The following is a 17,334-nucleotide window of genomic DNA, read 5'->3' as shown; positions in this document are numbered from 1 at the left end:
TCTGTTTCCTTCCTTCTGTCTAGTCCTTCTGTAACATCAAGAACAGAACAGTATGGTCAGTAACAGAAGGCAAGCGAAATTAAGCAAGAGTTTGCAAAGACCACGCCACAGTAGACTGATATATGATTTTAAAACCCCCCGCCAATTAATGATACTGATTACACAGAACTTACATCGGAGCTAAATCGAATCACTACCAAGAAGTGAGTATTCCATGGGTCATACAAAGTGCCGGCTTTAAGATAACAAAGCAGTGTCCGTCTGTGTAAATGGTCCATCTCTACTGGCCTAACGCTGGGAGGAGTGGCAGAGAGCCCAGGCTTCTCTCGCCGCCCAGAGGCTGGGGGTGATGGAGGCAGGATTACAGCATGCGGTACATCATCAGGTGGTGCGGCCCAGCCTACTGATGGATGACGGCGCGGGCTCCGCTATCAGTCTTCGCCCCGGGGAGAACCTAACGCCAGTCAGCAGGAGGCCCGAAATCACTCGCGATCAATTATGCATGCGAGGACGATACGTAACGTTCCCCCGCCCAGGACACATTAGCTTTGGCTGGTTCGTTTTATCATAAAAAAATATGAGATTATCAAAACCTCATCAAGAACACTTCAATATTTTATCTGGACCCACTGCAAGAACAGAGTTGAAAATAAAGGAAGGAGAGAGGTGAGGAGAACTCATGTCCCTCCAGACCTGCGAGGAAATCCTTCAGTGTCTATCAATGCCAATCTACAACACTTCAGCTAAGGCTTTCGTGAAATGCATCGCTATCTGCATGCGATGATGATGGCTGGTTTTATGTGAGTCTTATCAAATCACTCAAGCAACCAGAAGCAAGGGGATTTAAATAAAATTGCTCTCCAGAATCATAATAGATTGAATTATGACCGCCACTCACTGATTTCCCGATTACCCACAATGCGTTGCAGGGTGCTATTCCGTGTCCTATGGTAATATAACCCTACAGAATGAGCTACAGCAACAGCTGGGACGCCGAAAATAATCACCGTGGAATGTAATAACTGGGACAGGGCAAGGTGTTTCATTTGGCGAAAGCATTCAAGATCGTTAGAATGTGAGTGGTTGTTGTGGTCTCGTCAGCGAGGACATGAAACAGGGCAAAAGTAGCAGACCGCCTTTAGTTTGGAAGTCCCTGAATTCCCTACTCTCTGCCAGCTTTAATTTCAGCTTCAGATGATATTAGCCAGCTACTGTGCCATCTCGGAAAACAAAAGAAATATCTCAAGAATTATCTTCCCAAAAATAGCCCCCCCGGACCACCCTTCCCCCAGGGTAAAATGTTTAAGGGTAACTATCTTTAACTCTCTTTTCCATCACAAATATGAACGGTGCTAGTGAGGAGCAAAAACTAGCAGATGTGATAAGCATGGCCTCATATGCAAATGGGCCATGCTGCCTTTCATTTTGCTCATTAGCCGCATTAGCGCGACCTCGTTAGCAGGACGAATTGTTCCCATAGAATGGACGACGTGCCGTAGTGGAAGAGCGGGAATCTTGCTGGGTGTCTGGCGACATGAGGACAATGCAACAGGAGGAAGCAGAGTCTGGCGTGTTTATAGTGCCCCCTAGCGAAGAAACATGTGCCTCACATCTCCTGAAGGAAGCCCTGTCTGCTGAGCCTGAGCATCACCTGATGCGTTCAGTAGGGTTTATGCCATCAGGCACTACAGTCAGCGTTCCTATGCCCAGGCAATAAAAAATAATCACAGAAATAAACTAGGGACAATAAACAAGTAAATAAACATGTAATGAGAAATGCAGGTAATATAAATATTTGAAATGCAGGTTTGTTTCCACATGCAGACTCCACAGACTGACCCGATTACCTCCACACTCACTCAAAGTCTCTCCACATATTGATGTCCCTTTTCTTTTTTTATGATTTAAGGTGGTTAAGGTTTATTTCAGGTGGAGCTGTGCTCGGCGCGTTCATACCCTGCACGCCCTGTCTCCGTGTGTCAGGAACACCTTGGCAGGGGACCCCGTACGTGAATGGCCCCTCTTCTCCGCGCCCGCTGCATCGAAACGCGAGCGTTGCGCGGGAAGACAGGTTGTTGTTGCTCGTGAAATGTTAGTGTCACGCATGCCTTTGTGCCAATTTGTCCAAAACTGATGCATTCGCGTGAACTCTGGACAGCAAGTCTTAACACAATGCTGTCAATCACGGAGACTCAACTCTTTAAATAAGTTATTCACTAAGCTAACTTCAAGAGCTGAGCTGTCAAGGTGAGCACACTCTGTGTAGTGGATAACATTCATGTAAATGATTTAACATGCATCTGAGGATGAATCCTTACTCCTTCAATCCATGTGAATACTGAAATATATATTTTTCAAGAATCAAAAGGAGAAAAATTAGAGAAATGTAAAAAAGAGAGAAACATAAAAATGAGAATGGAGAACTATCAGTAGGATTAGAACATTTACAGACAGCTGTAACGTTAGCCAATGAAGAGCGAAGGTGAAGGAGAGACTGCTGTAACGTTAGCCAATGAAGAGCGAGGGTGAGGGAGAGACAGCTGTAACGTTAGCCAATGAAGAGCGAGGGTGAGGGAGAGACAGCTGTAACGTTAGCCAATGAAGAGCGAGGGTGAAGCAGAGACTGCTGTAACGTTAGCCAATGAAGAGCGAGGATGAGGGAGAGACTGCTGTAACTTTAGACAATGAAGAGCGAGGGTGAGGGAGAGACTGCTGTAACGTTAGCCAATGAATAGCAAGGGTGAAGGAGAGACTGCTGTAACGTTAGCCATTGAAGAACGAGGGTGAGGGAGAGACTGCTGTAACGTTAGCCATTGAAGAACGAGGGTGAGGGAGAGACTGCTGTAACGTTAGCCATTGAAGAACGAGGGTGAGGGAGAGACTGCTGTAACGTTAGCCATTGAAGAGCGAGTTGCAGGAGAGGAAACAGCATTATAATAATAAATAATAAGTTTATATAGCACCTTTCACAGACACAAGCTCGCTTTACAATGACAAAGATGGAGGAGAAAAAAAACAATTGACACAAACAACACAATGATTAAAAATACAGATAAGAAGAGAGGTTATGAAAAGTGATGGAAAATAAGTGTGTTTTAAGTTGAGATTTGAAGGAGGAAAGTGAGGAGCAGAGATGGCGAGAGACTGAGCATTGCAGCGCACGCTAAAACACTGTCCTCCATTTAAATTTATTTCACATCCGGGGTGGTTCAGTTCCAGGACTCACCGGTCATGGAATTCTCGGAAGTGCTGAGCTGCTCGCGGAGCTTGTCCACATCGTCGGGGTGTACCTGCTCGTAGAGGGTGCTGCCGAACCACTCCGACTGCGGGTGGTTTAGCACGGGCGTGACTGAGTCCGACACGTAGATCACACGGCCTGTCTCGGCCGCCACCACGAACAGGAATCCGTCGGCTGCCTCCAGGATGAGGTGCTTGAGTTCCTGCCGAAGGAGAGAGGAGAGCTGTTACGGCTGTGGTCAAATTCAGCTCAGCATGCTAACGGAACATTAAAGCTCTTATTAAAGATACTGTGTAACCATAAAGGGCCCTGTCCTGTGTCTTACTAGGCACAATCCCACCCACATATACAGGCTGTTAAACCGGACCGTAGCCTCAACTTTAAGATCTTGTTTGAATAAATGAATTCAAAGATGAACCTTCTAAGAAACACAGATGTATAGTGGTGTTTATTTGACATTTAATCGGAGATATGACTCCTAGCAACTGACCACACTGATTGGTTTTGTTTACATTTCACTCTGTCACAGAACCAAGTGGGGCTCGTTCCCCAAGGGCCAGTTCCTGTAGAGTTTTCCTGCTGCTCTCAGATGCCAACAGCCTATCAACAGGATTCAGGAGTCTGGAAATTTTCAGAAGGGGTTCCACAACTGGAGAGCCGGTTCGTGTTCCGCGGCTTTCTGGAGAGGCGGCCTGTTTGTCCTCTTGCTTGGCCCCGCCCACGTAATGTCACCCGCCCCTTCCCCTGCCCCGGAGTCCCGCCCACCTGCTCGGTGAGGAAGGACGGCTTGTAGGCGCCATCTGTGGATGTGTTCCCCGTGCCCCGCATGGACTTCATGTGCGACACGGCCATGCGCAGGATGGTCAGCTTGTCGGGCTTGCGGGCCAGCGCGCTGCACGTGGGCACCATGTCTGACAGCTCCGTGATGTACTGTGTCATCTTGTTGCGTCTGCGCCGCTCGATCTCACTGTGGTTTTCCCTGCAAAAAGGGCAGGGGCAGAGGGACAGAATACCGGGGGGGCGGGGCTTCAGGAGCGGGGCTACAGCAGGTTACCAGGGTTACCACATTCGACGTGGCGTGGAGACCTACCTACTGCTGGACTCACACACTCGAGTTGAGTATTTGTCTTGGAAAGTAACACTCACAAAAAGAAACTGTGGATTTATGGACCTGATCAGCCCTCTACACTGCTCTGAGGATACAGAGACAAAACTCATTACGCACAAACCATCGGTCACAATTAAGCTACTTTGTCTCCTAGTCTCACCTCTCAGTAGCTATGTAGTCTATACAGGACAAGTACGTTAAGAATTACAGCCCAAAAGGCTGGAAGACTTTTTCATCTGAGAAAATCTTCTGCATTCCTCTACAATAGTCTTTCGAAATCCTTCAAATTGACATAATTAATTGGACGCTCCTGCAGAGAGGAGGGAGAGCTGCTCTAAATCTTGCGCGTCTGGGGCTGTAATGGAAGGCTTTCTTTAAAGTGTGATTTCAGTCCAGCACGACACTGGGCGATCATTAAAGCGCCCACTAGGGACAGCGGCGGTGCCGTCGTACTGGGTGGACCCAGAGGACGTGGGAGAAAGAAATCAAACAAGCAGCAGAAGAACAAAACAAACAAAAAATCCACGAATAAAATCTTGACAATCAGAGTGGTGCAAACGCAGGCGAAGTGAAGCTGCAAACTGGAGCGATACGATAAAAGCAGAGATGTTTTAATTAAAGTCGTCAATCGTGTCTTTCATCCTTCAGCATTTGATTGTGCCACTTGTCAAGTTCGCGGCAATATGTCAATCAAACACGTCCCCCTCAACCGTCACCTGACACAAGACAGACAGGTTTTCTACGGTCTGCTTCGGCAGCAGAGTTCGGAGGTGGCATCTAATCGTGTGCTGGTGGGGACAAAATTAAACAGGCGACAGTGCTGAAGCAGTGCTCTCTAGCACTGTCTAGCCCCGTATGGCCAGGTGATGATTTGCAGCTTGCTGGGTGAGATCAAGTCGAACTGTGAGAAAACGTTCAGTGGCTCAGTGGGTGAATTATTCATTCATTCATTCATTCATGGACTGAATTACACCATCTCTAGGCATATCAGTTAATCATCCTGTTACCAAACCGTTTGTAAGATCACATGGGTTTGCATCACTTGATGTCTGTTACTTCCTCTCTCTGTGGAGGAGCCATGAGCCCAGGACTGGCCTGGGCTCTGCTATGGACACTAGTCTGAACTCTAGCTGTCCTGTGAGACCAGCGCCAGACTGCCCTACCTGGCATAACGCTCCTTATCAGCAGGAATCTGATCATCATCATACCTACAAACAGAAGGAGGGAGGGAGGGAGAGAGAGAGAGAGAGAGAGGGTGGGGGAGGGGGGAGAGGGCAGATGAGAAAGGGATGCACGGTTAACACTTTAGCCTGTATGAAAATTCAAATCTGAGAAAAAACCATGGATTGAAGACACTGTAAATGGATCAATGATAAGAAAACATGCATTTAAAGTAACTGTATCCCTATTTCATGCAATAAAATATGAACTAGTTAAACAATATAACAGGACTATTCAGCCTTTTCTTTTAGCAGAATAACCTTTACTCCTAATGTTAGCGCTACTCTTATAACACAACAAATTAGCCTGTTAAACTCAAATTTTAAAATAAAAATAACATTTTATTCAAGAATTGGTTTTCTCCAGATAAATGTCTTATTGTATATTCTCAGAGGCTGCATGACTGCATCAAGACTGCATGAGCTATGTTGAGTTTATGGCAGTTGATGTTGATGTGATTTGTCGAGTCGCCAGCAGAGGGCACTGTCTCCACTCCGGCGCTAGAGCCAGGGCTGTCTGCTGTGGGCAGCATGGGGAATTATGGATACAGGTCCTTTAAAGAGAACATGGACTGAAAGAAAACCACAGGTTGAGGCAAACAAAAAAGTGAGAGAATGTCTGAAAATGGCGCATGCTGAAGACTCAAACACTTAAAGAAATTCAAACAAAATGGTTGAAAAATGCCAGTGCAAAACAATAATGACAGGACGTGGTGATGTTACAGTGAGGTTTTGGGGACTTAGAAAACCAACTACATGTTCTATTGAGACAAATATACAAATTATACAACTCTGAAATATTTTCAATAAAAACATGTTGGTTTATTAAATTCTAACCTTGAAAATTTGCTTGGTCCTTCTCCGTCTTCATCATCGAAGTCCATCCTGCAGGAGAACAGACCGGAAAGACCAAAATCAAACCACTGACCAAACACACCCCAACGCACCTTATCCTCCGTGACCTAATGACCCACGTAAAGCTTGGCAGGTGTCTAGCTTGTGCCTTCGTTTCGCATACAGACCGGAATGAACAATCAGGATGTGTACGTGTCATGAGCGTGAGGGGCCATGGACCAGGGTCCTGGGGTAAACACGTCCCATCAGTGCTGGAGCACATTGGCTTTAGGTGGCTGAGATACACACAATGGACCCACAACATAAGCACATGCACACACACCGACACGTGCACACGCGCGCACACACGCGCGCACACACACACGCACACACACACACACACACACGCACGCGCGCACACACCTGCATGCGGCAAGCACCTTGTTCTGAGAGCAGATTACAGCGAGGCAAACAGCAAATGCAAGCGCCACGACAAGGTGTCCATGGAAACAGCCCGAGTGTGCACGAGGGGTCTGAGCATGAACACGCATGACGCATATGTGCACTTATTAACCATCATAAAAGCAGCAAAACGGGGTTCTGAAGAGAAGGTTCTGAAGCGGAGGTTTGGAGTAACGTGCCAGGAGGTTTGCAGTGATTCTTGTCAGGCCGGCACGGTGTGTCTCAGCAGAGATCAGGGTTTCGTCCAGCGCGTCATCGCCGTCTCAGTCAACTCCCACACTCCACGAGAGCTCCATGTGGTCGTGTTTATGTGAGTTAAATGAAAGAACGTAAAGAAAACGTTCTGTCCCATCATGTGAAAACAACCTCAATCACTTAATAATCCAGAATAATGTGTAAGCAATTCACTCTGACACGGACAAATTGGGAAAAATATACAACATTTGAAACGTCCCAGTGAGGTGAAGTGTGACCATATGGAAGCACTGCCATTAATTAGGTCTCCGGCTTTCGGTTTTTTTTTTTTGCCCTGCTGTCCAATCAGGATGAGTAAAAGGAACAAGAGCCAAACATAACAGTGCTGTTCAATCTCCCGCTGAAAACGAAGCAAAAGACCTTAAACTGATTCTTCCAATGAAACTTCTCTTCAACTTTTAAAAGATGCCAGTGAAGACTGCAGAAGTCAATTTTAAGGGGCTGATTTCCTCTTGTTTACGTCAGCCCGTTTTTCTGGTCACGTCTGTAAAGACTGGTTGTCTTTGAAGCACATGCATGTGATGCAGCGTAATCAATGCACAACATTAGCTGTGTGAAACACAGAGGACTACAAGGCGATGCTTGTGTTGTACTGCAGCAGCATTCCAATCCGATGCATTGCAAGTCACATTTCCGAAAGAGATGCTGGAAAAAAGATCCGTCCCCTCTGAAGAGGGGTGACAGGGTCAGGCACGATGAAAGAGCACCGGGGCTGGTCACGGGCCTGTCCTGCTCGGTGGGGTCTCGAGACGGGTAGCTGCCAGGTCCTGCACCCGCCATCCTGGCTGCGCGCTTCTCCACGTGAACCCCGGCTAAGGATTCGTTTGAATCTCATGCGGGTGCTTTTAAGCCTGTGTTTCCGAGCCTCTGAGCGGAGTGGCGAGCTCAGAACTTCAAAGGGACGGTGGGGGGGCCCTGGGCAGTACTTGTGCTCGCTGCCTGACGACCGGTGGCTGTTTGTTTCGATCCAACAGAGGAACACTGTTCAAAGTCTAAAGCAGGAAACCCTGAAGATGATGGCAGGGCATTGTAGCCTTTACTAATGAATGCCAAAAGCACTCAGCCACAGGTATCATGGGTATATTTGAAGGGATGTAAAAACGTAAGGCCTGATCCTAGCCCTTCACACACTCTTGGGATCTGCATTTATTTATGTGCGGAACTTTAGATGGGGAAGTAATCAGCATAATATACAGATCAGGGCCGAGAGATTAGAATAAGCCTTCTGCACCACTGAGGATTAAGAAGCAGCTTAGAAACCAGATGATTTGTTTAGAGAGAGATAATGGAGTTGTAATGCACTTGTAACGGAACTGACGTTATGTGATATTATAGCCAGCCTTGCGGCACAATGCATCATCATCCCCGACGCCCGGCTCAAACCCAGCCTTCATCCGCCGGTTTGGTCTGTGGCGAGGGAGAAGGTACTCACCCTGCTGACCTCCTCTTGCCCCCTCGGCCCGGCATGGTGCCCGCCATCCTGACCTGACCTGCGCCCACCACGGCGCCCGCCATGGTCACGGGACCGGGCAGATCTGTGCCCATCTCTGTAAACCAACCGCAGAATGATTGAAAATGAGTGAGCGAGTAGTCAGTAGTTTACAGCAGCTTACAACCCAACCCCCACCCCCCCCGCCACACACACACACACACACACACACAAACAAACAAACAACCACAGAACCAAAAACAACAAAAACGTTCCACAGCTGTGATTGATTGACACACATTCTTATTCCCATGTTGTTTGTTTGGAGGAAATGAGAGCGCAGGTACGGCAGCACCAGAGACTGGACAACTGCAACTGTTACCAGTCTGAACTCTACACAGTTAAAACATGAACATCGTACACTGGTTAAACACCAAGGACAAACAGACACTTCAAAAAAAAAGTTACCTAAAAAAGGTGCTGCGCCGACATTCCGGATGAAACCCCTGCACCATGCCATGCACGGTGTGGCGTGAAAAATGCCTTGAAAGGTCTCTGTGATTTATTAGCTAGGCGGCACTGAATCGGCTCTCTTGATGAAGACTTGTCCACCAAAGAGAGAAAACGCAAGACGCGGGGCAGGAAGCATGGCAACATCACGTGCTGATGTTGGAGCGTGTGCCCTGCCCGCACATGTGAGCCTACCAAACATTTCCTTGCCAACACTGAAAGCGAACGAGCCTGGGTAGTGCAGCGTGGCGCGTTAACCGGGCACTGGTCTATTGCAGGTCAACCACGGTCGGGTTTGCCAGATCCTCATCTGCTCAGTTCTGTATGAAAGAACACGCTGCTTTGGCAACCATGTAGCTCAAAAATGAAGCACTTTTCACCTCATTCTTCACTGTCACTACCCATCTTTCATATTACTTTGAATAAAGTTGCTGAATAATTCACAGCAGTTACTGAATAACATGCCTGAAGATTAATTAAGATTAATTAATATTAATTAATTCGTAAGTTGGGAGATTAAAAGGCTAATCATTTAAATTGCTTTAGTGTTTAATGCATTTAATATGCACGAAATGTGGTCTATTATAAGCATAAAGTAAAAAAAAAAAACCAATAATAATGAAATTCTTTGATAAGTGGTTCTGTCACTAAAATAAAAAGTAGTTCTCCAACCACTTCAAGGCTGTTCACACTCGGGTGGTGCCCACGTTACTCCCAGCTCAAAACCCCCAACCCTTGCCCACTCCCACCCCCATACGCGCTCTCAAAGACCTGCATCCGAAAAGCCCAACGTGCATTAAACACACTGCGATCGGTATTAACATTTGATGCCTTGTGTGCGGCCCTCGCCCCCATCTATGATGCTTCTCTCTTGGGGGAGCTACGGAGGCCCCGGAGGCAGGCCGCGGGTGGGGAGCTTCCGGCTTCAATCCCAAGCTCCCAGCGATGCTCCTGGGCTTTGACGAGCGTCGCCCAGAGCCTGCGGGGCAAAGTGGTCCGTCTGGCCTTCGGGACCACTGGAAGCGGCTGGCTTTCCCACCTCCTTGGGGTCGCACCTCTGCGCACATGCCTCTGCCGCCTTTCTCCCTGCCCCAGGCCTCTCCCTGCCGGTCTCAGCCCTGACCACCTCACCACCCCCACTGCCCCATAAGCCTCTTTTTCTCAGGGTCGTTGCATTAAATGCAGCGTGAAAAGTGCCTCTCCGTTGGGAGAGCGTCAGACAGCTGTGCGAGAGAATTCCATCACGGTGACATGCAGTTCGGCTCCCGCTGCCATGGTCCTGAACATTGCATCACATGGTCTCCAGAGCACCCTGTGCACTGCGAATAACTATAGACTGGAGGAGCTGACAGCTGCTCGGAGGGTTGCTTTTTTAATTAAAAAGTACAAATAATATTCTGTTAACCTTCCTCATTAAAAAATGTCTGACTCTGCCAGGGGAAACCCAGCAAAGCCTTGGCTTCATGACAAGAACTCATCAAAACAAACAAATCCAAGGCAAAGAATTCAATCACTAATGGTCTATGCTCAACAGACGTCTGTCTGTCCTAGTCTGTTTGTCCTATTCTGTCTGTCCTAGGCTCCACAAAACCATCAGATGAAACAGACCCAAGTTAGATGACCTGGTAACACTTTAGACTAATGTTCCCTTATCCAATATTATTTCCAACATTAGTTAAAATCAAATAAACATGAATTTCACCATTAATAAATCATAAGTGACATTAACAAAGTAATTAGCACAGTAACAGACTTCAGTATTGCCTCTGAGTAACATGGCAAAGGGGTAGCACTAGATGACAGCTAGCTCTGCAAAAGAAAGTAGGAAGGTTCACTAATCGTATAAGGTGGGACGACAGGACAGAAGGAGGGATACGTGTCATAGGTTTGAAAAAGCCATGATGACTAACTACTGTTATGGATAATGTGTGCTACTCCTTTAAAAAAAATCCTTTAAAAAAATGCTCACCACCTACATATTAGAAACACCTACCCTGCCCCTACACTCAGTGACCACACCATAGACTGTATACACAGTCTATGGCCAAACTGTCATGTATGTACATGTATATATGTGTAATTAAACACTGCATCCATGCTGTCTCTTTCAGGACCCCTTCACTCAAATTCATCGCTGGTCAGTTTCTGACTGCAGGCCTGCTGCCGACTCTGACCTGGACTTTGTGTTCTTTACACGCCAGTATCACAGCTGTGCTGCACTGGAGTGGGGAGATTTTTACATGAGAACTGACACAGCTATGTTGAGAGAGTTCCGCCACCCAAAATCTTCCAGCCAGATGCAGCCCTGCGGTCATGAACAGGCCGACACAAATTGGGCACGGCCGCAGTCTCGGGCTGCGAGTGCAGACGGCGAGTGCAATCCGAGCTAGACGGAGGCCTCCGGCTGACGCAAGCGGAGCAGTGTTCCGAGCTGTGCGCTGCCGCCGTGCGCCACTCCTTTCTTTGCGGGGTTGTGCAAGTTGCCCGCCGTCGTCCCGTTAATTTACTCTGGGAAGAAAGCTCCCCAAACACAGACACTCGGCAAACAGCGGCTAATCAATAACATCTGTAATCTCCGTAACAAAGGTGACCCCATTTGGCACACGGCCTTATCACAAATACATCGGAGCAGGACACGCTTGGCGTTTCAGACGGTTTTGTGTGCTGAGGGGTGAGCGCACAGGACCGCAGCTTGTTTAAGCTAACCAAGCGCCAGCTCGCAAATTTTTAAACAAAGTGTCCTTCAGTCCCACTCCTGACAGCTGACTCTTCCCAGAATGCTCTGCTGCATTCTAAATCGTGCTTGGCAGCTCCAAGGCTCGACCAGGTGCTAGTAACGCTCTCCTTCTTTATTCATCTTACCTCATCTGCATTTCCAATGAGCTGGTGAGGGAGAAAAAAAACTGTCCAATGGGCGAACAAACTTCAAAGCAAGTCAGGGAGTAACCAGTGTGCACTGCTACCACTTTTAGCACATTCTCAATGTCTTCAGTAAAACGGATAAAATGGAAAGAACTTCTGGTCATGGCTTTTTTTTTTTTTTAGCAATTAGCCATCTTCTGTATGAAGTCTAATGAAGTCATACTATGGCATTTTTCATTAATATCATTATCCAGGAAATAAAACCGCTGAGGGTGTTTTATGTTCTGCTTGGTATACTCCCTCTGGTTTCTAGTCAACCTACAATTAATGAGTTACCCTCTGGCCAGAGGTGACCTTCTTTTCCAACCCTGGTATAAAGCAAAAATTATTTTCAGTCCAGACTGAAAATCTGGACACAAATATATCCAGTATATAGGAAAGACTTAAATTTCCATAGGATTACAACCAACATTAAGCCTATTCAAAATGATACTTTAATACTAAAGTGAATTATGCAGCCTAAATATTCCCCAGTTGCGCTCTGAGTTCTTATTCTTAAGGGTATAAGAATAATTAGAATTTTTCCAAGGATCAGAGCAATATGATAATTTTACATCGATCTAAACATATTCAATACAATAAATGAAGTGAATCAAGAGAATTATTTTTCAGTAAATAAATCCTAGGTGCTAACGTTTTAGGAGAGTTAGACAGTAGTTGAATGATGAAAAGAAAAAGTTCCCTAGACAAGTTTTTTTTTCAACAATAACTTACATTACACAAACATAAACAAAAATCACTTGAACAATATATGTAGTCATAAGAATTGATGACATCACATTAATATTTGAGTACCACCCTCTGTTGCTTATTTTGGTATTCAGTCTCAAACAGGTTGGTTAACTTTGCTGTTGTTAACCTTAAAGTAAAGTCATTAGCAGCAGGGGTATATTACTACTCTTTTATTGTGATTTTGGTTTGATTCTTGAGTCTTAAATAGAAGTACACTATATTTAAGAACGAGTCTATTCCATATGTTTTGTGGTTAAGAATGACAGCCTCAAATGAACAATCATAATACACTTAAGTCAAATATTTCAGTCATAGATGCTTGGATCATCATTTCATAGTGTCCGAAGTTTTTTTTTTTTTTACCCAGAATGTGACGTCTCCCCTAAACTACTCTTTTGGACTAAAATATAACCATAGACACCTCCATGATCGTGACCACCAAGGCTTACAGCGTAGGCACACGGAGGCAGAAGCAGTGTGCTCATGTTTGAATCAGTAAAAACAACGAAACAGGCAACATATTCATTGTTATATTATTAAATTAAATATAGTTTTGTTCTATTATACATTTATATTTCTTAAGCGGTTTCAATAGCAGCGCATATCTCAGTACATTTTTTAAGGAAAGCCGTCCTGAACGGTTCACATTTTTGCAGCCTACACACGCCTGTATCAGATCCAATAGCTAACTAAGGTCCTTATGGACTGAATCAGTTGTCCTACAGTCGGGGACACACTAAAAATACAAACTTCGATTAAATATCCTAAGAAACCCAAGGAACATTTCAGTAGGGAAAAAAGACAACTTTACGTTAAACGTAAACACCACAAAGACGCCTTTAGTAAATACCCAAACATTTTCTACTGTATCAATAAGTGTATAAACCGTGGTTGGGGCGACTGAATCTAACCAGTAAACATTCCTTTAACTTAACCTGCAGGAGACGTGTGAGTCAAGAAGCCGTTACAAGAAGCGGTTACACCAAGGAGCCTATTTCATGAACGGTGGCACATTTAAGATATTCCACCTGCTTAACTCGTTCCCCTTTATTAAAATTAAAATGTCTAGACATGCTCTTGCGCCCGTGGCTTACAAAAATATTACGCCACACGAGTAGAGCAGGCCTCGGAAGCTAAGCTAAGCTAAGTCGTTTCGTGACATCGCTCCCTCAGTAGCTCGCTGGTTTAGTGGGGGCAATATATCCACTATTTCAGCCGAGATTTTCTAACTATATAGGTTAAAGATGGGATCAACAGGCGCAGAGACCCAATCTCGGTCTCCGCCGCGTACACTAAAGGATTTTCAGAACAAATAAACAACACACGAGCCAACGATATCCGCCATAAAGCGACGAAGCATTAAGGAAAGCTTCGTGGGGAAGAAATCAAAGCACGTAGCCGCTGCCTGGTGGCAAATATATCCTGCGTCTAATTTGCATCAGTGAAAGGCGAAGCCCGAATTAAGGCGGTTTGAGCGTTAGCGGCCCGTATTGTCCACGAAAGCTGTCAAACGCGGTGGTCCGTTTCCGATATAATGTACCCGAAACGGCCAAGCACAAAACCGTTTAAGCCTTAAAAAAAACTCGGTTGTCGGCTATGTGAAAAGCGGTAAGCTACGTGGGGGAAGGGGATGCTGAAGCGGACGTCGGCCGTCGCTCCGCGCTTAGTTTCTTTTGTTAACGTAAAACATTATAATTATAACACCATGAATCTACATTTCCCCCAGCAGGTCTGTGTTTGACAGCACAGTTCCAAAAAATGCGACTTACCCGACGGATTAACGGCGGCGGGTGTTGCCATGTTGCCTCGGTGGAAAACCAAAACGCAGAAACGGGGAATGACGCACGACACTTGGACACCGGGGAGACGAGGGTCCGCGCGAGTCTCTGGCACGTGAACTCGCTCCCGCTGCCTATAGGACACTCGCGTGCGAATGTCCAGCCGCGAGCGAATCTCGACGAGGACGCGGACGATAGTTGATGTCGTTCACTCCGTTTCTCTGTTGGTGCATGTAACCAGTTCTGCCTTCAGACTGGAGAATGCAAGATGTCTGAAAGGTAACGTTAACAACGCGAGACTTCGCTTGAATTAATTAATACTGTTATAGCAGCAAGTTAAAATTGCTAAATTGCCCATCGCGAAAGATTAATGAGTAGATACTCGTGTACTATCGGTTAAGGCGTATCCTTGCCAATTTTTATATAATGCTGCCATTTTCCCAGGATTGTATTAATTAACCTACATTAAACAATTATTAATGAGCAGGAAGATGTAAGTTCCGTTTTAAGAAATATTAAAACTTTTAAAGAAATGTGATTTAAAATATCTTTAAAAAAGCAAAACACTGTCTTTATTACCATATAGTTATCAAGTACATACTATTTCAACGTACATTTGTAAACACCACATTATTTGATGCCTGAACAATAGTGTAGTCTAACTATTCTAACGTACAGTGGTTGCGAATTAAGCAGAAAAGGTTCACTTTAGGGAAAACATTCTGACGCTCATTCACAAGACAATTTATCCTGGTTTTCATGGATAAAATTTAGGCGAAGGGCATCAGATCCAACACAGATGAAAATATATATATATATATATATATGTGTATATATATATATATATATATATATATATATATATATATATATATATAGAGAGAGAGAGAGAGAGAGAGAGAGAGAGAGAGAGAGAGAGAGAGAGAGAGAGAGAGAGAGAGAGAGAGTGCGACTGGGTAAACCATACGAAGGGTTAGCTACATCATTTCTTTTGCCACATCAGAGAAAGGAGGTTCTTTTGAAGAAATCCCCAAACCCACAGAAAGCAGATGTCTGAAATGTTCGCCTGACTAACCTAACGATTTAGAATAGACAGGGCACTACACGCTTATTACAACAGTTTTTCCTGATTTATTTATAACGACCCAGTAAAAATCTGTAGAAAAAAAACCCGGGAAATCCGTAGACTTCAATTCTCCCATACCTGCTTGCCGACCTTTACGTGACAGGTATAGTTTATATGTTATCGTGTAATAACCATTTTTGTCTAGCATGCTCACAGCCAGTCATATGACTTGTCTCATGGCTTAATAAGACACATGAGCAGAACATATCTGATCAGGCTAGTGTGAAAGAGGTTTTTTTTTGTTGAGATTTTTTTTCAGCCTATATAGAAAACTGACAGCTCATATCACAGCTCACTGCTCTGCATGCAGTACCTCTTATAGCAAACACATTCCTCAAAACTGAATACTTTCTGTACCTTAAGATTTCCTAAATCCAGTCCTTCCATTTCTTTGGCTTGTGTGGGCCAGTGTTCGGTTATTCACACATAAGTTCACTTTAACAGGATACTTCTGGAGAAGAAGCCTTCATTTAACGCTGATGATTTTAGTGTGCTCAGGCCATTTTACTGTGGTAATGGCATACATTTGCTCCTGTGGTTTTAACCTAAGAGAAGGAGATAGTATTTTTAAAAACTTTTATTGCTTTTTTAATGGTTGGTGATTTGGAGATGCAGCACAACCCAGTTCCTCTTCCGTGAGGTTGTATACCTCATGAATCTAGAACATTCTCTTCACACAGTGCCGCTAACCCACTTAATAAGGGTGACGAGCCGCAGGCTACTATTTCGCTTCTGGTCCGATAGCGCTTAATGTATCGCGAGGCAGCAAAACCTGTTTGCATCCGAAGATGAAGTCAAGTAATTTATGATGTATACTGGCATCCGTATCCGTAGGGCGGTTTGCGAAAAATGCTCATTCATTTGTTTTAGGCTACTCCCTTTACTACACAGAGTGGCTTCCAACGAGCCGTTTTTCTTCTGTTATTAAAGTACTTACCCAAAAATACCTACAGTTCATATTGAGCAAAAGCTGTGAGTGCGAAGCTAGAATGATGCGAATATGCTCCATTTTAGCCATATTAGCATTTTTAAGATAATTATTCCTTTATCACATCCATTTTCCTTTAATACAGATCTTAAGAATACAACCAGACTCCCACTAAATAATCACTCAGTGTCCTGAGAGTTTAGCTTTACACTTCTGAGGCTCTGACTCAATTCTGAACTTGTGCTCCTCTGTGTGTGTGTTTTGTTTTTGGTTTTTTTTCTTCCACTGTCCTGGATTTAACTAACATTTAAAAAATACATGAACCACCTGGACATTTGCCCAATAGTGGCCTACATACAGTACAACAGCAGTATATTTTTAGATTAGGAAGCACGGTATTTATTTTCAGCAGTCTCATTCAATCCAAACAGAATGGTAGAGTTCAGACTTCCAAGCTTCAGGGCTTTGCATGTTTGAGCATTATTAGAGACACAGATGTCAATGGAGGTGGAAGACATTCCATCAGAAATGTTTTAACAAAGACAGTCTGGGTACAGTTTAACACGAAAATGTGCCTCCATTCATCCACAGGATATATTAACCCCTTTTTTTTTTTTTTTTTTTTTAAAGCAAATTACTTGAGATGTGCATGAGCTGAGAAATGGTGTGGTTTCTCAGGAAAGAGAAACCTTACCCTTACAAATTGGATGTTAGTGTAAAGAAACTGTCCAGTCCTCTGTAGCTTCTCTACAGTGAGAAGGAATGTTGTGTTTTTACAGCAAATGTTAAGCT

General features: G+C 44.8%; 1 protein-coding gene across 7 annotated transcripts in view; it reads right to left on the bottom strand.

Annotated features, from left to right (window-relative positions):
* Nucleotides 1–14,988, bottom strand: part of arnt2 (aryl-hydrocarbon receptor nuclear translocator 2) — a 49,779-nt gene extending 34,791 nt beyond the window's left edge. For 4 of the 7 annotated variants that reach the window (XM_035525001.1, XM_035525007.1, XM_035525005.1 and 1 more), the window contains exons 1-6: nucleotides 14,480–14,988; nucleotides 8,550–8,664; nucleotides 6,404–6,451; nucleotides 5,510–5,554; nucleotides 4,004–4,217; nucleotides 3,227–3,440 (exon numbers count right to left, since the gene is read on the bottom strand). In XM_035525001.1, the coding sequence (XP_035380894.1) occupies nucleotides 3,227–3,440; nucleotides 4,004–4,217; nucleotides 5,510–5,554; nucleotides 6,404–6,451; nucleotides 8,550–8,664; nucleotides 14,480–14,510 (667 nt within the window). In that variant the 5' untranslated portion in view covers nucleotides 14,511–14,988. The remainder of the gene's footprint in view (nucleotides 1–3,226; nucleotides 3,441–4,003; nucleotides 4,218–5,509; nucleotides 5,555–6,403; nucleotides 6,452–8,549; nucleotides 8,665–14,479) is intronic. The other 3 variants (XM_035525013.1, XM_035525018.1, XM_035525022.1) reach the window with 1 other exon arrangement.
* Nucleotides 14,989–17,334: the final 2,346 nt, after the last annotated feature.

The sequence above is a fragment of the Electrophorus electricus genome, chromosome 1 (assembly GCF_013358815.1).
Source record: "Electrophorus electricus isolate fEleEle1 chromosome 1, fEleEle1.pri, whole genome shotgun sequence".
NCBI classification, from domain to species: Eukaryota; Metazoa; Chordata; class Actinopteri; order Gymnotiformes; family Gymnotidae; genus Electrophorus; species Electrophorus electricus.
The sequence above is the reverse complement of the archived record's forward strand: the minus strand, read 5'-3'. Positions and strand labels throughout refer to the sequence as shown.